The sequence below is a fragment of the Bactrocera neohumeralis genome, chromosome 2 (assembly GCF_024586455.1).
Source record: "Bactrocera neohumeralis isolate Rockhampton chromosome 2, APGP_CSIRO_Bneo_wtdbg2-racon-allhic-juicebox.fasta_v2, whole genome shotgun sequence".
NCBI lineage: Eukaryota > Metazoa > Arthropoda > Insecta > Diptera > Tephritidae > Bactrocera > Bactrocera neohumeralis.
In genome coordinates, this window is record NC_065919.1 from 22,550,491 (window position 1) to 22,574,988 (window position 24,498).

General features: G+C 32.1%; 5 protein-coding genes across 7 annotated transcripts in view; 1 reads left to right on the forward strand and 4 right to left on the reverse strand.

Annotated features, from left to right (window-relative positions):
- Nucleotides 1-757: 757 nt before the first annotated feature.
- Nucleotides 758-3,259, reverse strand: LOC126750761 (tricarboxylate transport protein, mitochondrial-like). The gene is made up of 4 exons (XM_050460488.1): nucleotides 2,971-3,259; nucleotides 2,773-2,899; nucleotides 2,480-2,703; nucleotides 758-1,539 (listed from the first exon to the last, which is right to left on the reverse strand). The coding sequence occupies exons 1-4, from the start codon at nucleotides 3,083-3,085 to the stop codon at nucleotides 1,109-1,111; spliced, it is 897 nt and encodes a 298-aa protein (XP_050316445.1). The 5' UTR covers nucleotides 3,086-3,259; the 3' UTR covers nucleotides 758-1,108.
- Nucleotides 3,260-4,670: 1,411 nt separating this feature from the next.
- LOC126750780 (probable fatty acid-binding protein) lies at nucleotides 4,671-9,445 on the reverse strand. The gene is made up of 3 exons (XM_050460510.1): nucleotides 9,276-9,445; nucleotides 4,980-5,251; nucleotides 4,671-4,907 (listed from the first exon to the last, which is right to left on the reverse strand). The coding sequence occupies exons 1-3, from the start codon at nucleotides 9,346-9,348 to the stop codon at nucleotides 4,857-4,859; spliced, it is 396 nt and encodes a 131-aa protein (XP_050316467.1). The 5' UTR covers nucleotides 9,349-9,445; the 3' UTR covers nucleotides 4,671-4,856.
- Nucleotides 9,446-14,337: 4,892 nt separating this feature from the next.
- LOC126750762 (tetratricopeptide repeat protein 1) lies at nucleotides 14,338-15,599 on the reverse strand. The gene is made up of 2 exons (XM_050460489.1): nucleotides 14,912-15,599; nucleotides 14,338-14,827 (listed from the first exon to the last, which is right to left on the reverse strand). Exons 1-2 carry the CDS (start codon nucleotides 15,505-15,507, stop codon nucleotides 14,539-14,541), a joined length of 885 nt encoding a protein of 294 aa, XP_050316446.1. The 5' UTR covers nucleotides 15,508-15,599; the 3' UTR covers nucleotides 14,338-14,538.
- Nucleotides 15,600-15,994: 395 nt separating this feature from the next.
- Nucleotides 15,995-17,826, forward strand: LOC126750753 (methionine synthase reductase). Of its 3 annotated transcripts, none has more exons than XM_050460471.1 (3): nucleotides 15,995-16,185; nucleotides 16,281-16,430; nucleotides 16,486-17,826. In XM_050460471.1, the coding sequence occupies exons 1-3, from the start codon at nucleotides 16,021-16,023 to the stop codon at nucleotides 17,611-17,613; spliced, it is 1,443 nt and encodes a 480-aa protein (XP_050316428.1). In that variant the 5' UTR covers nucleotides 15,995-16,020; the 3' UTR covers nucleotides 17,614-17,826. The 3 variants fall into 3 exon arrangements, with proteins under 3 accessions (XP_050316428.1, XP_050316426.1, XP_050316427.1); XM_050460469.1 differs by having other exon boundaries at nucleotides 15,996-16,185; nucleotides 16,260-16,430; XM_050460470.1 differs by having other exon boundaries at nucleotides 15,996-16,185; nucleotides 16,260-16,421.
- Nucleotides 17,827-19,265: 1,439 nt separating this feature from the next.
- The window catches only part of LOC126750748 (serine/threonine-protein kinase PAK 1), a 33,175-nt gene continuing 27,942 nt past the window's right edge, over nucleotides 19,266-24,498 (reverse strand). The window contains exon 2 of the mRNA XM_050460462.1: nucleotides 19,266-23,663. The gene's annotated coding sequence lies outside the window, so the exon portion shown is untranslated. The remainder of the gene's footprint in view (nucleotides 23,664-24,498) is intronic.

Here is a 24,498-nt window from a genome sequence, read left to right on the forward strand (position 1 = left end):
TGATATTAGTGTTCTTAGACATTCCTAAGAAAGTGTCTTCAAGTATGAGCTCTTAATTGTAACGAGAAAGTGCTCTTCCTAACAGTTTCTGACTTTTACCTTATTAGCAGAAAGAAAAATTCTAATCTTGCTTCCAACTACTTGAAAAAATATTTCATAGATTTTGTAGGAAATCGTACGATTTTTCGCAAACGTAGGCGTTTAAAAGATTTTTTTGTTTGTGAATTTTAACACTCAAAGAAAAAAAATCATAAATCGGAGAACTCTTAGTTTTGTTGGAAACTTAAAAAGTAGTAAAACCGGTCAAAGACAGTATGAAAGAAGCAAAATCGTTAAAGGGGAAGGAGAGTTTTGGATTTTTTTTTATTTAAGTCTTAATATCTCAAGATGATTGTGTCTAAATTTCAAGTCAATTACCACAGATGTCAAAACTTTAAAGCGTTTCTCTCACAACTCAAGTTTTCAAAACTGATGCCACTTATAACTTCAAATATTTACATATATTATTCAAAATATCTGTCTGCAATACTGAATTGTGGTCGCTGAATTGATAATCTAGTTATACTAATCTCATGCCCATTTGTCATTTAGATCATTCCATGCTAACAAAAACTATTATCAATGGTTTGCTCCGATTCATCTGCGCCTTCTAGATCCGCTGTTCGTGATGACAAGATCAATCCAGCTGCAATTCTGCAATGACAATAAACAAATACTATATAATGTAATCAAGATTTTACGCTTGATTTTAGTTCTTTCTTTGTTTTTATTATTGTGCCAAAAAATAGTTCCCATGCAGTAAACCACAGTTGTTTAAACATCATCATTATAAATTTAATATTTATTCGACATTTAAACATTTGTATGTAGTATGAAAAATTCTTGTTATCAAAAGCTACAGCTTTGTGTATATCCAAAAATTAAATTAAATTTGACAGTTATTTTTAATACGAGTATGAATTATTTTTAATTTTTTAGCACTAAATAAAATCAGCAAACCGCTGTTTGAGTATTCAAATAATATAATCTCGCAATATTCTAACCATTTAACTACACAAATATATTGCAGCAAATCCAACAACGATTGGAACTTAATGCCAACACCCAATCAAGTTTTCCCTGTGTTTCCTTTCAACATTTCTTCCAATGCATCAAAAGCTTCCATATATACATCGTAAAGTGTAAAAATTACGCTAGCTTGTAGTGATAAACGTATTAATCGTGGCACCATGCCTTTATAGAGTGCTAATACTCCCTCGTTACGAGATATTTTCAAGATGCAATCGAATATGTTTTTATATTTAGACGCTTCCAAGCCCTGCATGCGTGTTTTTAATGTATCAACTGGAGTATTGGCAAGCACAGCGGTACCGCCAGCCATAAATCCCACCATAGCTATCATCCATTTAGGCGGCTTCCGAGTTGGGTCATCACCTTTATAGAAATTTTTAAATGTTTCCATTATAGGGAATCGTATTGCATGATTTGAACACTGTCGGAGCAACGTCGGCGTAAGACCCATGTAAATGCCATGAAAGCCTATTTATATGAGAATTAAAATATTAAGAAGAAAATAACAATAATGTAATGCAATAAATGGAATGATTCAACAAAGTGATAGAAGGGATAAAAAAGAGAAAACTGAAGGGTGTCTAAGGGTCTAAAGGAAAAACGTAAAGGATTACTTTTTGTTTGATTGTTTAATATTCTTCTTAACACAAAACGAAACTGTTTATTTTAGCCTGAACAGGATATATTCAGTTTTAGTACAAAGAAAGCGTCGGAAACTCTACAAAATATATAGATATAAATAATCAACATGACGAACAGAATCGTTTCAGCAAGCTGCTCATCTGTCGGAACCGCCATATCGGACCATTATGGCATATAGATGCCATACAAACTAAAAAATCAGAATTATATTCTTGTATAGAAAAATGCTTTATTCTTTTATTTGGCATAATTTTAGATTTGGCAAAATATAGTCCAAAGCAGCGGTACAATCTCCGAATAAATTGTTCAGATCGTATCAGTATATCATATAGCTGTCTTACAAACTGATAGATTAAAATCCATCCCTAGTAGGGAAAACTTTTATATCTGGCGAGTTATCTTCGCTAAATGTGGCATTAGCAACAACGGTTTAATATCCGAAAAAATGTTCCGATCGGACTACTCTAGCATACAGCTGATATACATACAAACTGACCGATCAAATTAAATTCTTATTTGTAATGTGGTTGCTGTTACAGCCGCAGAAAGTATCCCTGACCTAATTTGGAAGAATGATTACAGTTTGACAATTCTTGACCAGATAAAAATCAGGGTCCGTTCCGGTTTATGAAGGAAATGGTCGGTAGCGGTATTAACCGAAGTTAAGTTTTTATTGTTTTACACTATAATTTTCTACAGTTATTATGACTAAATCAACCATAAACAGAATATATAAATGAAGAGTGGTATATTTGCACATACATACCTTCTGTTTTTATAATGAGACGAGCAGCATGAAACATTCCACGAAATTTTGGCTTCTCACTACGTCGATCATTTATAAGTTTGACTTTCAAGGTTTCCATTGGTGTTGTCACAAGCAGGGATTCCACTATTCCGGAACCCAAACCACATAAAAAGCTATTAAATGTTGAGAGCGACTTCTTTTCGTCAACAAGATGTGACTTGAAAAATTCAAAGGATCCAAAGCTACAAGAAAGACATAAATTGTTTTTATATGCACATATCTTGCATGAATTCTACCTACTGTTTGCTTACCATACGGCAGTTTTTGGCATGCTTCCATAAAGCAATGTGCTCATTCCACGATATAGCCCTAAAATACCATATTGTTTTGTGGTTTTCCTAAAGCAATCTATCACCCCGCTATATTTCTTTTTGTCACCTGGTTTGAAAAGACTTCTTGCTTATGAACATATTTAAGTTCGGTGAATTCCTTGGTGATATTTTGTATACCTTTTTCATCTAATTGCAGTTGTGTTTTTATGTATTCTGTTGGAAATGTAATAAGTACGTCAGTACCACCAGCCATGCCGCCGCATAAAACACTTTTCCAGCCTTTATCACCCATTGAAATTTATAATAAATTCACTTATTTTTGAAGTTGTCGAATTTTTTACTAATACATCATTTCATAATTTAATTATATAATTTTAGGAGTGTAATAGTGATAATCCATTGGACTATTTATAATATTATATTTGTTATCACAGTAGAGTTTTACTATTATCTAATATAAAAACAACAATGAGCTTTTGAGCAACGTAAACAAAACACAGCTGATTTGCTTTTGTTAGTGATGGCAATCGGCAGTCATGAATAAGAAAAAGCAATTTACAGCCATGAGCAAAAGTATTGCATAACTCTATATTAATGAACAAAATTATATAAGTATGTAATAAAAAGCCTAAAATTAAAAAAGGCCTAAATTTGTAACAAAAAAATATTTGTTGTTAAAATCGATAGAAATCGGTTAAGAGAATCGATTTCGGTAAATTCAATTAAATTCTTGAAACTTATTGCTGAAGACGTAACGTAACAGTAACGACAATGGTAGCGAATAACATATTAACTGTTAATAATTTAATATCCTCAATTATGATAGTACCAGGACATGTAGTTGATCGTTCAAATTGTATTTATCTATATGCTACAGTTAACCGATATCGGCGGCTCCAACAAATGAAAAGATTGTTTTAACACGAAAAGAGCGTGGGCAAAATTTCAAATCGATATCTCAACAAGTAAGGAAGAGCTAAGTGAACTTGATGCAACCGACTATTTCATACTCTTACAACTTGCCTGCATCAACGCCAGGGTAATACCTTCATGTGCACATTGTTTGTAAGTTACTTATATGGGGTCCGAGGCAAGTCTTTACCCCATTTTATCCATTTTAAGCACAAAGATACATCGTTATAAGAAAAACAACCTCACGCAATTTTATTAAAATAACTCACACATAGGCCGAAAGAAATTATTGAACAGAGGATACGGGTCAAGTAAGACCTGAGCTATGTGTCTTCACCGAAATGTGGGCGGTACCACGCCCATCATTCAATTTTGATTTCGGTTCTTATAAAGACCTCTTGTATCATCCTAGGTGTGAAATTTAACGTTTTGTTATATTTTGGGCGGTGGTCAAATTATACCCATCTAAGAACACTTCATCCCTTTTTAGCCAAGGAGCACATCTACCAAATTTCATTAGTTAAGTTTCATATCTTAATTTTTACAGACATTATCTTTTGCCCAGACGGACGGACCGACAGACATTCACTCGGAATTGAACTCGTCTGTTCAGGGTATAGTCAATGAAATGTTCGAAAACATGTTACCTATTAACGAATACAATGAATTCTAAAATGCATAAACTCTTTCCCATTACCCTTTGGTTTTTTTTATTTTCATTAAGATAAACATTTTTTCTTTTAATAAAATTTATTTTAATGCAAAAATTTACTCACGTTTTATTATCGTAAGTTTTGTGCTTAAATGCTTAGCAGTAATACAATTTCTGAATTCAAATATAAATACATTAAAATGTATTAGAAAAAAAATAGTTAACATTCTTTAAATGCTTAACGGTACAAAAATTTGGTAATTGTTATTCAATAACAAACTCATAATTTAGTTACAGTTATGCATTAGAAAAATTAAAAACTTTCAGTCCAAAAAAAATTGGAATACACAAAAACCAAAAATATATCTTGATGTATGCATACGTTGTCATACAAAGTGCAAAATATTACGCATGATATTTAGTATTTCAATTCTTAATTATCGCAAGATGTGGCATTATTAATTTAACTATTTGTTGCTATGGTCTTTGAACAGTGGATTTATACAGCCTTGTACAATCTGACGGATTTGACGCCATTAATAGTAAGGGTCTATGGGAAGAAGAGGCAAACATTAGTTTTATTGGTGAAAATTATATTTATTAAAGCTTTAGCAAAACTTACAGTCACCAGTTCGGAGTCTGTGAATTCACGAATAATGGTTGAAGGTTTGTCACCCTTCTGTTCCTGCACCAGTTTGTTGCCCTCCAAAGTAATGACGCTCTTCACTTTACGACCATCCAGTGTCTCTTCATCGAATTCCTGGCCCAGCTTGAAGTTGATCGACGATGTCTTGAAGGTTGAGGTGGTGGTGAAAGTGTAGGTCTCACCATCCTTTTTCAACTCAACGGTGGGACTGACGCTATTGCCCATTTTACGCATAACCATACCGACACCTGTAATATACGACGAAAGGTAAAATTAATTCACCGCGATATTTATGTAAATATTCAATTTGTATTGATTGCAATTCAAGGTGAAGGTGTTGGCATATTCAAATACTACATTGTGGTTGCGGCAAAATTTATGTAGATCAATTTCACTACTTTACATTGTAGTATATGTGTAATGGGAGTACTTGCGTGCATATGTAACTATGTGCATTCAAAGAAATTTGATAGTAGTGTTAATTGATACACAACACATTGAAAAAAATAATAAGTTTCGCTTATTCTTTAATTATAAATGGTATTCTGCCTCCAAGAGCTTTGTTCACTTATCATTTAACTAAGTAGCATGCAACTTTCATTATTATTATTCCAATATCCATGTTTGTATATACATACCTACCTACATATTGTTATACAATAATAAAATTAACCCAAAATTGGCTGCGTTAAAGTTCAAAGCGATCAAATCAAATTCAATTATACGTAATCATCACGAATAAACGCATAAAACTACAAAAACCACTTTAGAGAAAAGGGCGAGTGTCAGGCTCATACGTACAGTTTTAGTATACTTATGTATATGCTCATATGTATATACATACATACATATATGTATGTATATACGTTACGTATACGTAGTACATATTGTCCCACAGTATCAAGAAGTACAAGTACATGTGAATGTATGTATGCAGATACATATGTGCACTTGTTGCATTAAACGAGAAATAATTGAGTGAAAATGGCGCGGAATTTCGATTTCAATTGAAATATACATTCACATATATGTATGTATGTATGTGATCAAATTAAGATGTTTGAGACCTTATTTAGGATGCGATAATACGCATTTGTAAATATGTAGGCGCATTCTATGGGTTGCTCCCTTTTTATACCCTGAACAGGGTACAAGAATCAAATTCTTGTAAGGAAACTTTTTTATTTGTGAAGGGTATTCTAGCTTCGAAGTTAAAATTTCACATTTTTTAATAAATCATTGGTCAAAAAAAATTTTAAAAAAATATTTTGAACATATTTCAAAAATTCAATTTTTAAATAATCCCCGTCCTTTAGTAAGGCTAACGTCACGAATCACAACCACTTCGATAAAGCAGTGACAATAGATTGCATGGTTTTTGCAATATTTACATACATATATTTTAAGAGGTTATGATTGTAATATTCATACATATGAGCAGCTTTTAATTAAACATATCAGTGGCAATATCAATTGATGGACGTTTTCTTAAGTACGCATTAATAAGTTATAAATCCCATAAACTAACAGGTAAAGTAAAAAAGCAGACATAATAGGAACTCTTAATTTAATTGTACCACATGATCCCGTAACTTAAAACGGCAATTTATTGTAAATGCGCCTGCACAAAAACTCAAGAAATGCACACAGTTCTTCATATGCATACGTGCTAACAGGCAGATAATTTATAAAATATGTAAATTAAATTGAACTCGCTTGACATAAGATACTGCCACACCATACGCCACCAGAGTGTGTACATAGAACGAACATTTCGTTTCGCCAACTCGCAAGCATGTATGTATGTACATATGTACATATTTGGTATGTATATAGCTTAACTGGGGGCTTGGCATGCACTTAACGAAATATTTCTCAGATTAAATTGCAGATATTTAAGAATAAGTATATAAATATGTATATGTACATATATAGATAAAAATACAAAAAAGTAGCAATTATTTGTTTGCATTTGTATAGTATGTATTATGAACAATCATCTAGTGAAATTGGTTTGTCTATACATATGTCCAGAGAAAAATACAATTCTCAATAGGAAGTAAAAAAAAAAATTCATTATATCTTGTACTTTACGTTAGTAAAAGATAATGTTTAGATGTGTAATAAATGTTGAGCGAGCTAATTTTAAAACTACATTTATCACATTGCAGATCAAAGTCGAAAAGTCAATTGAATACAGGTGATAAGAGTCTAGTACCAATGCTTTAAATCAAGATTGTGCATTAGAAAGCAATACACTTATATTTATTATGCATATTTAAGTGCATAAATTAACGCAAATTTATGTATACTTCAGTGGGAATATCTGAACGTTGCCCGGCCGGCTGTGTCATTATTTTGCTGATAAGACTCTCGCTTTCGCACCATAAAAAACAAATGTTCAATAATAAAATATAACTGTACATATGTATGTACATATATGTATACATACATGTATTCATTGCAAATATACACTTTGCCTAAAATATAAATAAATATATTTAATAATAGGCAGCGTGAAAAAATATGTACACATTGTTAATACCGAACAATTTGCTGTCTTTGGTGGTCACACTATTACTAATAAAAACAAAAGCCTTTGCATCCAATTTCAGCAACTACATACATACATACATACATATATTTGAATAAACACTTGTAGCCAGTAAACACTTCAAATTCACTAAATGTTTTTAAATACATCTCATACAAAATGTCATACAAATTGCAAAAGTAATTAAACAAACACGGTTTTTTATTCATTTTAAACTTATACTGAGTAAAGCTTCGATGTATGTATGCTTCCATATATGCCTCTTATTTGGTAAAGATATGTATATGTATTCACATATTTTCATAATGTCATTGATCACGCAATACAAATACCTACTAGGGGAATTTATGACTTCAGATTATTGTTTTTAAAAAAATATAAATCGTTTAAATGTCATTAAAGACACATATTTACAAATATCCATATAATTTTACATTTCAGAATACAAAAACTAAATTCTGACACAGCGTATGTGTATGAGGTTGTCATAAGAACTTGCAAACTGATACCACACGCATGTAGAAATGTATGTATATAAAGTACATATGTATGTACATACATATATACACAGGTACTTATAAATTAATTTACAATTAGTACTTCAGCATTTGAGTTTGAGTATTCCTTTTTTCTTTGAGAAATGTAGATTACCCTTACAATATATTTTTAAGAGTGTATGTAGTATATTGTAATGCACTACTAAACGCAAATTCAATAAATACAAACAGTCGAAGTAAAAATTTTATGTGTTTTTCCTGTCAAACAATTTCTTTTTAAATTAGTAATTTTCAGCTTCAAACTTTCAGTATAATTGTTTTATTTACTAATTTATTTTATACTAAAAAAAACAAGTTATACATAGTTAAGCTGTTTGGTAATTAAGGAAATATAAAATGTGTATAAAGAAAATGTGTATGTTCATAAGTGTACAAACATACATAAGTATGTATGTATATTTATGGTTGTATATAAATTTTTATCCATTTCATTTAACGCATGTATTTTTATCTCCCATTCATATAACTTTCAGTTCGAAGTTCAACTTTTCTTTGACTATACATACCTACATATGTACGCTTGCACTTTGTACTTTTGCCGCCGGTGCCAACAAATAAATGCAGAAAACAACACATATCAATTGTATACCTTTTGTTGTCTCTAAAGAACTGAATCGTAATCTTCTCTCGATTTTTTTTTTATTTCTCTTTACTACCGCAAATTTATGTACCGGCATTTTTGGCAGAAAGCTTAAAACCGGTTTAGTTATACGCGAAATAGAAGCCGGCTTTTGGCTGTACCCATAGAGCTGAAGAAAAAGATGCTGACTTTTTAGCAGACCAATAGAAATGTGGAATGCAAAAAAAAAAAAAATCGATTTTCTTTTTACAGCAATGCGTTAAATTTTACTGTAGGCCACATGTGTTTAAATGTGTATATGCAAAATTCCTTCTTATGTACATACATACGTAAAACTCCTGAAAATCACGCCACCGGTGCCATATTAACCACCACTATATAGGCATGTCCGTTTGTGCTTTCTTAGCATTTTTCCAGATATATGTATGTACATATGAATCATTACAAAAAATTTAGTTTTTAAATATATACATATATGTACATAGTATGTTGATTTATTAAATTGTACAGGCGAGGATTTCTCAACGGACATTGCTTCGATTTTAACGGTATAAACAACACCACTAATATATGAAACTCACCCAACTCCTTCATGTACTCATCAAAGTTTTCACTCTTTTCCAATTTGTATTTCTTTCCTTCCCAAACGGCCATTTTTGACGATTTAATTAAGTTTTACTTTAAACTTGAAAAAACTAAAATAACTGGAGCACTCACACAATATCAGTGGACGACACTTGATGACAGATGTCGGCGCAATTGGAGCTCCGCTTTTATATCAGACAGCAGCAGAGAACGCGAAGCAGTTTGTTGTTGTATGTTCTCGGCAGCAGCGGCTGAATGCCGGCAAATGCCAATTTGAACAACAACAATTGCGGCGACATTTATATTTTTTTGCGTTGCCACCAAGCGCAAATTTTACAAAAATATTTTGTATGGTTCATTTGTCGCACAAGAAACGCAAAACTGTTTCGTTTTTTTTTGTTTGAAAAAAGAAAATTAACTAAAACAGAATTGTTCCATAGACGCAATATATTAAAAAGTACATACATATGCATATGCACATAAATATGTAGCTCTTGATTAAAAGTGTTGATCTGATGACTAATTAATTTAATTATAAATTAATTTTTTAATACAGATAAATACAAAAATATTCGTATATATACATATATTTTGTATATAAAATTTCATACTATATTATATATGTACATACATTTATGTATACGTTTCTATGACAATAGTCTGTAATAATTCCACTGAATCGTATTTATATATCACAAATATAGCTGTGATTTATTTCTTACAATATTATAGTCATAATAAAAATCCATATACTCATGCATATACAGATAAGTAAGCGGACACATACATATGAGTAGATTTATGTACATACATGTATGTAAGTATTTATGCGCGCCGGCAGTATATGAATGAAGAATACAAGAATGAGAATTGGACAATGCCAAATTATTATTGAAAAGGTTCATATATACAAAGGTAGATATAGTAGACAGAACATCGCTTTGTAATCTAATCAAGAGCAGCAATATATGTATATAGTACATATTTCAAGCTAAAATTAAAATGATGCATATTTATTTATGTAAAGTGTGCGAAGATGCATACTTTATTATATGTCCATTTGCACTTACCTATATATGTATAAGTGTATATATACAGACGCACCACATACACACATAAAGTGCAAATAAGTATGAACTTTTAATAATACTATCTTTTTTATTTATTAAATGAGCTTTTCATTACAGTTGGTTATGGTGAAATTTTAATTTTTTTCATGTGAATTAATTTATACATTTTTTTTTATATGCAAGCATTTTATGGAAAAATGCTTGGGAAAACTTTGGATACGCCCTAATATATGTATGTACATATACATTATGTACATACATTTATGTAAATGAAAAATGAACTTTGTTTCCGTTTAAGAAAGAAGTAGGGCTTACAAGTTTTTTCGATTTTTGTTTTGACTTAAATTATTGTATTATATGTATCTTAAGAATCGTTTTACATCAGATTTCTAACCAATAAAGCATTTTCCATACAATTCATGGTTTCAAAGTCGGTGCCCCTTATAATTTCAAAACTACTGTATTTTTTAACGTTGAAGAGCATTTTGTTTTTTAATTTTTTAATATTTTTCATTACACAGCAACAAATTAAATGATTTTTTCGCGAAAAATCGCGTTTTTCCTTCAAAATGCTCATAAAATTTAAAATTGAAATTTCGAAAAAATCATAAAAATAGGCCTTGATGTACTTGAATTAACCTTATTACTGCGAAAAGTGCAAATAACTTCAAACACAAGAAATAAGAAACTAGAGGAATTAAGCGCTAACGTAGGAAGTAAGAGCATATTTGCTCTCTTATAAATTAGAATGTAAAGACTAGTTACAGTATCCAGTAAAGAACATTACTCTGCATGATAGCCTTATGTACGGAAATTCACTAATCCGTGAAAAATTTCCAACAGTTAAAAACTCAGTCACAGGTATCATTTACCTGATTATTTTTGTAGCCTTATGATATCAGGTACTTTTTATCATAAATGTACATACATAGCTTTTCTGCAAAAGTGAGACTAAAAATCGTCTAATAACTACATATGGTAGTACTTCTACTCCAGATAATTTAAAATTTTTCCAAATATACTTATACCATATACGGCTAAAAAGATTATAAACCCATAAAAGCACATATGCATTTATTGGTATATTGATTATATGGATATCATGTTTATAACATCGACCATAAAATTTATTGATCATAGCAACAAGCTATTACATTATTTAAGTTTCTGCAAGAATTAACTATGTACGTGATACCATGGTTGGTTAATTAATATTTTACGACTTGCACAATGCATATTTGTCGATAACTACAGGCTTCCTTAACAGTAACATTTCATAACATAGAAACTGATTGTACGTTACTTATATCTTAGAACACAGTGTGTTATAACAATGTTTGAAAACTAAGAATTTTTTTTCGTAGAGAAATTAAAGTGTCTCGTACAATTCGAAGATCGGATAAAGTCCGTTCACGTAAAACCGGCTGCCGTGGGAATTTACTGAACAGTGCTTTTGTTGTTATAACGATTATCTAACCCCCGTCTGGGTGGCAATGTTCAAAGTTCGAAGTCATCTAAGGGTAGGTTCAGGAAACGTGCCGTTTCGTCGGGGCCGTACCATAGGGAGAGGGGTGTTATATGAGTAAGCTTTTCTAAACATGCCAAGAGGTGGTTAAAGTCATTCTGTACAAGTGGGAGTTCAACCTGCTCAGTATCCAGAACGAAATTGCACAAGGTCACTCTCTCCGCAGCAACTCGAGCTCGTCGTTTGCATTGGGTGGTGGTTTGACTCCGAGTACGAATGGCGGTCAATGAGTGTCTGAAGTGAGTTGTGTCCGAAATCCGGTCGACGTACTGTTTGATGTCATCGACCTAGTCAAGGAAAGACCTCTTGATGTTCCTAAGAGATGGCTCCTCTTCAAGCAGACGACTGCAGGGATGGTTTCTGCGAAGACAGAAACTGCATAGAGAGAAGTTCGTTTCTTAATAGGAATCATATGGGCGTCGCTGTGTAAGTGTTTGATCGAAGATATAAAGGGGCATTGCCCGTCGTCAATATCGTACAATGATCAGCATACGAAATGATGGAAATTCTCGCTACTGGTTGAGGGAGTTTCTAAATGTAGAGGAAACAATCTTTCGGGATCCCCTGTTTAATTCTTCTCAATTTAATTTTTATCTCGTAACAGTACGGAAGGTTGCCTACCGCTGTGGTAGTTCATAGTCCATCTCCTCTGCCTTCAATGTCCTCGAGTAGCGTTGTATGTTTGTCTGTGTCAAAACCTTTGAACAAGTCCAACGCCCCGAGAATGGTGCTTTCACAGGGTAGCTTTTGGTTCAGGCCCTGAACTCTCCGGGCGTTTATGACGCTAAATGCTGTGGTGGTGTTGTCCACTTTTCGTAAGGCATGCTGGTGGCCTGCTGGACTCAGATGGTGAGTGAATATCAGGAGTAGCAAGGCCTCTAGTGTCTTCACTTTTAGAGAGAGGAGAATTATAGAGCGATAAGACGAGTTTCTAGTAGTGGGACCACTCTTCTAATTTTGCACACTTCAGTTATCTGAAAAGTGATCAGCGACGAGTTCAGGACATTGGTTAGGAAGCTTATTACCAACGAGCCTAGGTGCTTTAGCATCAGCGAGTTTATTCCGTGTGCGCCAATGGATTTGAAAGATTTAGCCTTGTTGATAACACTCCGAACCTCCTCATTGTTATAAGTAAGTGGCGCGCAGTCTTTTGGCATTTGGCGCAGTCGTCGAGTAATACATCGTTGTCTGTTGAAGCGTGCAGTGTGAACTGACTCCGTCATCATATCTCCTCGGAATAAACAAGACCCTGACAGTACTCCAAAACTTACTCACACCGGTGGAGAAGTTACAAGACTTTAGGTGCTCTACCAATGTCGTTCGCTTATGTTAACCATTTGCCGAATCTCCGAATTGAAATTATTGGGGAACCACAGAAATCGGCATGACATGTCGCGCTCATTAGCTAAAACAGCTACTTCGGCTGAGAAATTGGAGCGGGGTTCCGCGATTCTTCTAGCCAAAATGAATCGATCGGTTGCAACAGCGATCACCTTGCGGAATTGACGTTTACCAACGATTACGTTCGCACAAATAGGTAGGCGTGAATGTGCTTTCGGTAAATTGTCTACAGCCGATCCAGTTAGCTTTGTTAAAGTTAATGAAGGTGTGGTTGCCCACAGAAATAAAGTGCGGGGGTTTCTCCATCGAGATAATTATGGGCAAATGGTCTGAAGCGAGGGGTATCATAGGTCGCCCCGTTATGCTATTTATCAAACCACCACTAGCGATTGTAATGTCCGACTAGATAACCGTTACAACAACAAAAACAGCATTGTAATATCAGACGAGCCCATAAGACTTCGTCGTTCATTGTGCAGAAAGTCGAATCGACTATCTGTTCCGCCAGCTCCATCCCCCTACGATCATTTGACATCCCCAAATGCTAAAGATCGCCTTGCGTGTTAAATTCGCTACCTATGTATGTTCGGGTGATATCCTGTTGGACATCATATAACAGGAGAGCTGCATATAATAAGTATTTCTAGCCCGACAAAGCCTGTCTGAATAGCTATGCACTGACTTTCACTGTCATCGATATCGCCATCGATGAGAAAATGTTGCACCATTATCTCGCTCCTTTTAGCATTGAAACGTTCACAACTCAGAAAATCTGAGCGGCTGATTAACCTGGTTTCTTGGATCGTAGCTACCGACTCTTGACTGTTTTTTTCGTTGCCCGTCCCAACGACAGTCGCGGTCTACTTAACCTGTAGTGGCGACGCAGTGCGTGAACTGGGTGCAGTAGTGCATTAGCAGCATCGTTTGTGCTACCACAAAAAAACAATAACAGTAACGACCATTTCACCCACTGGCCTCATAACAAACACTTATGAACTTATAATGACTACGCATTTACATGTTATATATTATACATATATGTAAGTACACACGTATTGTATACGTATTGCTTTATAAAACCAAATTTTACTGCAAAGTCATAAAATATTAAAGTATATAATATAGAATTTTAATAGAATATTTTATTTTTTTTTTTAGAAAACGAGCCGTAATATTTGTATCACTTAATTAAAACTTTAAAATTTTAATTACAATTTATTTACGTTTAATTTAAACAGTAATATTCTTATGTTAACGGCTTACAAAATATATATTTTTTAAATATAATTGAAGCTAGTTTAGTACCAAGAGCATAAACATGAACTATCTAGGGTTTTGTTGAAAATTCACGGAATAAGAGCCTGTGCTGGGATCTTGCTGCATCTGGAAATTCTCCGTAGATAAACCGAATGGTTTAAGGAACATATTACCAAGATCTTTTAATTTGGAGAGCATCTCGGTTTTCAAACGCTCATTACGTTCATTAATTTGTTCCGGTAGTCGTGAGACAGCTTCCCGCGCTTCTCTTTGACTTGGTTCTAACTCACATACACGTTTATAATCCGCCAATGCGTCTTCCAAGCGATCTTCGTTTTCACACAACTTTGCACGCCTTTCAATTAAAAATTATTTAGTTTAATATTGGTTAAATATAAAATTTTTTACAAAAACAATATTAAGACAAAGTAATACTAACCTCATAAGTGCGCGTACATAATCCGGCCATAACTCAATAGCTTTTGTGCAGTCGTCTAAAGCTGATTTTTTCGAGTCCAAATTAATTTTAGCAGCAGCCCGGTTGCCATACAATATGGCACGCTCTTTGGTATAGGTTGTGGGACAAATCTGCAGAGCATTTGTGTATATTTCAACTGCTTTTAGTGCCTCACCTGTCTTGAACAGCTCGTTTGCTTCTAATTTCATTCGATCTGATTCTTCTTTGTTTTGCTGCAATTCTTCAGAGCTCATGGTCTTTTCTCGATTTTGCAACTCTTCAATATCAATATCATCGCAAAACATTTTTGATACCTCGTCACTATCAATTTTTTCTGATTTCTTTTCTCCATCGTCATTTTCCTCATCATCATCAGGAAGTTTGAGATCCTCCTGCTGGCGTGTTATTTCTTCAATGATTTCTTCATTAGTTTTGAGGTGTGACGAATTACTCTTTGCATTGCTGACTTCATTCGCAACGATTTCTGAGCATATATTTGTTTCTTTAACACCAGGCACCTCAGCGAGTGCGTCGTGAAATTCATCATCACTATCTTTTGCGTCAGTAAATCCGGACATTGTTAATTTATGTTAATAGTTTTAGAAAATGTAACTCAATGAACTAAAACTTTGAATTATTCAGAAATGTCTTACCACAGAAAGAAATAGAATAACAAAAACATCTGACAAATCCATAACATGCTGCCACCTTAACAAAAAATATTATTTACTTCTATTACCACATTTCATTAACGCGGCACAGCCAACATTGCACGCAATAGAAAATAGCATAGCCTTTCATTCAGTTATGTACAATTTAAAATATACATTTTATTAAATATATATAACGACAAAATTAAGGTTTTGTATTTATTTATACTATGTGTATATTTCTGTGGTAGTGAATAATACTTAAGTTGGCTGCTATCTGTACAAGTGCTCACATTAAAGCAGAGATTTAAAAATATCTAAATCATTTTATATTGCGAATTTTTTGCTGATGAAAAAACACTACCGTGCATATCGATTGAAAATTCGAATGATTTCTTAATAAATCGATATATTTCGCTCTCTCCTTTTTATTAACAGCTGATGCCTTCAAAACATATTCGAAATATGGTGTGTCCAAGTGATTCCACTGCTTCCGGTTTTGATATCCTTAATATCAAAGACTATATTTTAGAAAAATATGTGCCTCCAAAGCTGTCGGATCCCATTTACTCGGTTGTCTTTGTGGACGGCATTGTTGAAAACAAGGTTAGTAATGAAGCAATATACATATGTATATACAAGTTCTTATATATGTATTAATGGCAAAAATTTTCCTCAAGCTCACGTTTAAACATTCACAGCTCCGATGTACTGAACTAGTTTGGCCGTTTAGCAGAACAGGAGCTGTGCCAATGCAAGTACCTATTAAAGCAGCACAGATCTTGGCCGAAGCTGACGATGAATTAAAAGGAAAGCGGATATTGGAAATAACGCTTGATATGGTATCATATGTAAATATTATTGTGTACATATTTTAAACTAATGATTTCATTTGATTTACCTTAGCAAACAGCCGAAGACTATTTTCAACCTGGTGATACAATTGGCATACTACCAATCAACAACATAAAAGATGTGCAATTACTGCTGAAACACATGCAGCTTACAAACAACATTGAAGATATATTCCAACTGCTGATTTCTACAAAGTGCAGCAAAAAAACTGCAAAACTGCCAACATACATTCCAACTCATTGCAAACCATATCGATTATTACGTGATTGCTTAAACATACATGCCATACCGAAAAAACAATTCCTTAATGTTTTAGCCAATTGTTGTGAAAATAATGATGAACGCGCCTTTCTATGCACTTTATCCTCAAAGGAAGGTAGCAGTTACTACAACGAACTGATTTTAGAACGTGGCCTTAAACTTCTCGAATTGCTTGAATTATGTCCTTCCTGTAAACCTACATTAGAAGTACTTATTGAGCATCTACCGCGCTTATTGCCTCGTCCCTACTCAATAGCGAATAGTCCTGTTGGGAATGATTTGAAACTTATCTTCTCAATACTCCCGGAAAAACCTGGTGTTACAACAGATATGTTAAACAATCTGGCGACATCTTTACTCAACACTGCGAATCCTTCAGAGTTGCCAAAAATTACAATGTATGCACGACTACCAAATCAATTTCGTTTTACCTCACAAGAAGCCAACGAAAGAAATCACATTCTAATCGGTGTAGGCACAGCCTTAGCACCTTTTTTAGGTTTTCTAGAACTAAAGGAACAACTACTTGCGAATGCAACATTTAAAACGTTAGGCGATACATGGCTTTTTGCAGGTGCCATCAATGAAACGCACCTACCATGCAGAGAACGTATATTAGCATATAAAGAAGCTGGAGTGCTACAACGCTACTTTGAGAGTTTTTCCCGTGTGCTGAGTGCCTCCTTTCACTATGTTCAGGAACAATTATTGGCTCATGCAAGCGAATTTGTAGAGTTTTTGATGCAAGAAAATACTGTGCTATACATCTGTGCTGATGGTGGATCGATATCGAAGTCAATAGAAAAAGCAATTATGGAATGTTTGGTACAAGTTAAACATATAACACTCGATGAAGCGTCTCAAGAGTTAAAATTATTTAAAGGAAATGGCAAATATCGTGAAGATTTGTGGCTGTAATTGACTTGAATTTCATAACAAAGACAACACATTATGAGTATGAGTTGGTTAAATAAGGGCAGTTGCATATTAACATACATACGTATGTGCTTATGTATGTGTGAATAGCTATGTATGTTTATTGTAAAGAGTCTCTTGAAATGTGTAATATATGTGCATAGAAAAAATGTATGGTAAATTAGTAATCGAATAATAATTTTTGGAACAACAAAATTATAGTTTCTTGTGCAAATATTTAATGATTGTTTTGGGAAACTACATATATATATACATCGTAATTATGCCAAAAACACACGAAGGAGTAAACTTCTTTCCTCTGAATAGTTATTTACGGGGTTGCGAGTTTTTTTATTCACAAACTTTGAATTAAGAATTAGATTTTAAATTTTTAGTCCCAACATCTTTGATAAAAATTTTAATTTTCATTTTTTTAAATTAAATTTTAAATCCGATTTTGGCATTAAAACTTTAAAGTATAATTTCGTAAAAAATTCATTATATTTAAGAACCAACATTTTGTTTTAAAAATACATTTGGAATTAAAAAGTGAAACTTTTATTTTTAATTTAACAGTAAGAATTGAAAATATTTTAATGCCAAAATCAATTTAAAATTTATAATATATAAATCGGTGGCTGACGAGTCAAAAATTATTTAGCTAGCTCCAGAGATCATATGCATGGACGACGTACATAGTCGCCACTGCATACCATCCGAAGTAAATCATTAAAACAATAAAGAATGGCGGATTAACGAACGATGATATGCAAATCGATTAGCTGATTTTTCGTGAGAAGCGGCTTTTTCCTTGGACTTCGGACACTTTAGTTTCTTTCTAAACTCCTTCTTCTTACAGTCATATCACTAACCACTAGATCTAGTTCAGCTGTTACCTGCCTTGCCGATTTAAAAGGGTCCGACTCGGCGATTTATACAAAAATTAACCCAAATGTTAATTCAATTATTTTTCTAATACATTCTTTATGGAACATCGTAAGCGTAGTTAAAAAGCATCAATCAAGTAACGGCAGACAAGATTTCGACTAAATTCTCCACCGTTCCCACTACAGTCTACATTACCTGGATTTATACCTGACAAAGGACTGTCAAACTGACATATTGGAGACCTCGTTGTGTTCGAGTGGGCGCGGTCACAGACAACAAATCTGCGGCGAAAAGTTTCTTTAATTTCTTCCAAAAGGGCGTTCAGTTAGTGTCTTTGGAATTATGTATCCTAGCTACAATGCAGATGAAAGAGTTTAAAGTTTGAAAAGCATCTCTGGGTGCTCTCCGACACTTATTCGACGTCGTCGGCTTTGTATCTGTAGATTTTATATAGAAAAGTTTTAAGGTTTGACTAAATATTCTTCTTCCCTGTTATTGTTGCGCAGAGTTGACAATCCTTGGCCGAACAAAAATATGAATCCGGTTACGTAGACTCGACTGTCGTGAGAACAGTTTACCATAAATGGCGTTTTCATATAACATTTTTAGAACTTACTTTTTAATCAGCATTTAATTATAATGTTCTTTCCTCTTTATTTTTGTTGGACTTGAAATTTCGATTAGTTGTTCAGATATTTGTTTGCATCTGTATCTCCGTAATTGTTTTCGTTAAGTGTGACCGACACAAATGTGATAATAAAACGATGTTTATTTTTAAATTTATATAATTTTATTAATATTTTATTTATTACTTATTTTTGGCGATAAAATTTGCACACTACAGAAAAGTTTTCTATCAAAAATGTGTTCTTATCAAAAATTGATAATAATACATACAATATACAGTACCTACATTACGATAATAATAATAAAAAACCGATTTTAATTATTATTAATACACGGATATTGTGTCGGCATTTCACTTCGCTTGTCGCCAACACGTTGCATATCAAATATTTCTAATAAACCCATGCATACAGTACATAAATGCGAATTTTTGGGTTGACGCTCCGAATGCTTTGCTTACAATTTTTTCGATTACGATTTTCACTTCTTCTTATTTTTTGTTTGTATAAAATTTTTGCTTTACTTAATTCTCTGTTACATTAAACATTTAAATACTGTAAAATTATTGGTTTTCTTTATCATTTATTGCATAATTGTGGGATTACTATGCTACTGTTAAAACTATGTATCTTTATGTATATATGCATATAAAGAAATGGTATTAATATCGTTGCTTATGCGTTGATTTGATTTTTCCCTCAATTGGGAGTTCACAAAAAACAATATTCTTTTATATGGAGTGTTCATATATTTATGTAAGTATGTAACTATGTACACAACATAGCAAAAGTGGAATAAATAGAAGGTTATAATTGAATTAGGTATACTTTGGGTTCATAAGATATATGCTAAGTGTGATTCTAGCTTGCAAGAGAGTCAACTAAAATTGTAAAACGAAATAAATTTCGGAAATTTATTAAAAGTTAGGGTTTAGAAATGTTAAGTGAATACTTCAAAAAAAGCTTTAGTGCAGTGCAAAAACAGTTTCTTAGCTACTGTAGTGATTTACAAAAAAATAATATAAATAAAGGAAAAGCAAAATAGTTTAACCTCTTTTTCAAAATCTTTAACCAACAAAACTTTTCGTGCAATAAAATCTTATAACAGAATTTGTAAAGGTTGTTTGGAGGGAAATAAAAAATATACAAATCCAACTCCTTTGTAATAAGCACATTAAGGTATTCATTATTTCCCAAGATGAATGTTTTTTGCAAATGCCACCTGAATCTTCAGTTTTTGCCCAACGTATAACGTGCCTAAAACACATTTCTTTTGCCAAGTATATAACTTGAGATATTATAATAATATTTTGCATTAACCAAGTAATTATATGTTAATACAAAATGTTTCACTCTAAAAAAAATCTTCATAAAAACTTCACTTTAAAAATTCTGCGCAGTTAAAATTATGCATCATTGGGTGTTGCTCATACGAAATGGTGTACCTTTTGAATACAGTACATTTGCTGCATAACTTTATCAGCGTATACCCGTTAAAGGCATATTTTTATTAAGACCTTTTTTGTAAAGCGAAAATTTTGTATTAGAATATAAATTTTTCAAAGTTTCAATTTTATTTGCTTTAGAGATAAAAAACTTAATGCAAAAGATCCAAAAATCTCTTATAAAATATATGTGGGGTACTCACAACCCGTCGTAAAGCATCGAAAAATCGTAAAATTTTAAATTTTTACAATTGTTTAAAAAAATTGTTGTTGGATTTCATACAAAAATGAGTTTACACATTTACAATTCTCAATGCTATGTTTTCGAATCGTTATAACTTATAACTTTATGAGACTTGTGAAAACCCTAATGGAAAATTTAATTGATTTAGACGCCGTTTAAACAGAAAAAAAGATTGTGTTTTTGTAAAATACTTTTTTTTAGGTCAAAAACTGTAACTTCAGAGGGTGTTCGCAAAAAAAAAACTATATTCCCGAATTCAATAATTAGCTACAATGAAGCTACATATGTATTTATATAATAAGTTTATATGTATATATCAGTAAAAGAAATGCATTTAGTTACCAATTACTGTTAAATTGTGCGTTTTATAATTTTGTTAGTGACGCTGCTGTTCAAAAATATTAAATTGTTGCTAAATTACTCAAATCCTTTAAATAGTTTACTGTAACAATCACAGAAGCGTGAAAATAACTAATTTTAATATTTAAATTGATACTAATTGTGATTTGGAATAATATTTATTGCATGCTTATTCTCTGTGAGATCGTGCAATAGCAGGAAAAGCGCAAAATATGGTACTCATGTTTTGCTTTGAAAAATTCAAGAAGTATACGTGGCGATTATAAATTTTTTTGGTGTGCCACTATATTATTATGTTTCAAATTAATTAATTTTCAGCAGTACAAAGTGTATCGGTGTCGACTGGCAAGCGCTTGCATAGCAGAAATACATTACAATTACTAATTTGTCCTTTTAACTTCGAAAAATGTGTTTAAATCCGCACTACAAATGAAAAAAAAAAAATTATTTGAAATTTATTTCTATGCAGCGACACTTTGCGATATAATGGTGTTAAGTGTTCCAATTTACTGGCTTAAGATTAAATTTTAGAATTTTTAAACATTTCAGCTGTGCTAAATCAAGCTTTTTAACCTACAAGCAAGCTTGTATAATACGTATTGTTTTAATATTACAATCAATGAAAAAAATAACCTTTTAAAATTTGTACATATGTAATTATTGTGTATATGTATTTAAATTGCCTGTCTTTAAAACTAAAATTTGTTGTGTAAAAAATGTCGGTCGATAATGTTCTCTATAATACAAATGTGTTCTTCGTTATGTAAATGCAGGCGGAATCTATGGATTTGAAACTACGAATTACAATAATGCGTTTTTAAGGAATTTTTACGAAATTTCGCTTTACTTAGCTAAGTTAAATACAAATTGTGAACTTATTGCTGGACACTATTGTTAACAACAATAATAAAATTTCGATTTTTTCTAAACAATTTAGTCCTAATGGCACTTTAGCTTACAACAGTATATAAAAAAAATTATAGAAGACTTACGTGTATGTATATTTATTTATTTCAATTAGTTTATATGGTTCAAAGACAGCAAAAATCAATTATCAGGCATTACAACTTGCACAATGTAAAGACTAAATTATAAATGCGCGTTGTAACAATATTTGGCCCATTCATACACGTCCTAATGCCCACATATTTATTTTTATTTATTACTTTAATTGCTATTCCTACGTAGTATGTGTTTATGTATATTTAATTGATGTCTCATTCTTTTAGTTTGAAATACAATCTTTATTTTTAATATGTTTAATTTTTAATTCATATTTGCAGTACTTAATGCGTAAAAATGTCTCATTTAGTTTAGTTTTTGCATTTGAGAACCTACAACAACATCGCATAGAACAACTTTTTTCTGCATTTAACGTAGTTTTTAAGACATTAGATAGCTTTGATAAAATCGCTTAAATCACATTGATAGTAATTGATTATAAGTATTTACGTTTTGTATTACGCTCAATTGTTTAACGTAACATATCGGTAAATGTATGTATGTATGTACTATTTTTATGAAAATTAACGCGTTTGCAAGTTACAATAAAAGTACAATTGCAGTTTGTAGAATCAAAATAAATATTTAAAACATAAAAATAATCGCAAAAATTAACTTAAAAACTAATATAGTTACATATCAAACAAAATACATACATATGTATATAAATATAACTAAGTATATTAAAACAATATTAGTGTAAATATACATACAAGTTTTTATATAATTAAAATGAAGTATAATAACAATAAATTTTGGCAATGAAAATATCGCTAATCGTTCGTATATACTATGTGTGTATATATATTTTCTTTTTTCGCAAGTATTTATATACATATTTGCTTATGTATTGAAATGTGACTAATTTTTATTAAATTATAATTTTTTTAGTTACTCAGCTCTCACTTTCACTTAGGTGTAAAGTGCAAAATTATTGGCATTGTTGATTAAAGTAACGAAGCAATATTCTTGAAACAATGGAAAAGAGGAATAAATTATTTTGTTTGCATGTTTTAACTTTCTGCTTCTAAACTATGCTCTTTTACATACGAATTGAGTTGATCAGCTGATGGAGTACAACCACTGTAAGAATCTCAGACCAGACTATAGTCTTTGCTCTTTGCTATTGAAAAAGTTGCGCGTGTTTTATAGTTTCGTTTGTAATGATTATTTGTTATAGAACTACATACATAGTAATTATCTTCGTTTTCATTATTTTTGCGATAATTAGAATTACTCTATTACTACTATTTGTTGATGTGCGTGTGTGTCGATGTGTTTAATAAAAAATATGGAAGTCAGACTTTGCTGATATTTCTCATAATGATTACTATTTAATTGTAGTAGTAGTAGTTGCTGTAGTATTAATAATAGTAGTAGTTGTAACGTTGTTATTTTTTGTTGATGCTATAGTTAGGCTCAGCAAACTCCGGATGTTGCATTTCATGTAAATTGCCGGTGGTGCACTCAAAATTATCGTCTAATTATCTGAAAGAGATAAAATAATATTTATTTAAATGTTGTGTAAATTAAATAATATAAAAATAGAAATTAATTAATATTTACTACAAGTTCATATACATATGTATGTATGTATGCATTAACACAAATATATTAAATATCTGGAGAGTTTTCATAACCATAAAAATCGATTATTTTTTAGTTTAGTATTTTCTTAATGTACAATAAACACAGAAAATTTTGAAATAACTTTCCAGAGTGTTTGGAAATGCAAGGCCAAACTTTAAACGCATTTTTCTCAAAATGGTGTTTTCAAAGTCGGTGACCAACATTACTCGAAAACGGCTAAACCGATTAGTCTCAAATTTTAACACGAACATCTTAAATATATGTATACATTTCGATAACGGCTCCATAATGTGAAGTTGAGGACTTCAAAATAATAATTTGTTTTCATCTTTCCCTCCCCATTTGAGTGTAATCTTTTTCCAGGGAACCACTTTTTTAGTTTGGGAAATAAGAAGTAGTCGTTGTAGACCAATAGCGTAAAACGTAAAAGTTGGCATGCTATCGAAAAACGCTGCAGCCAACGCATGCACAGCTGCGTGAATAACTGATACGGTTACGACCGCATTTAATAAACTTGTATTTAACCGTTGAATATGAAGATTTGTCGAGCCATTACTTAGGAAACCAGCTATTAATTTGAGAACAATAACCTAAGAGCTATTCTAAGAAACTTCACGAGAGTTTTTATGTTTGTGGTGTAACCTCTCGTTCAGGAGAATAACTGAAAGACTCTGATTATGCCCATCACATTATTTTTAGGATTTCGTGCTAACCTATACCAATATTACAATCC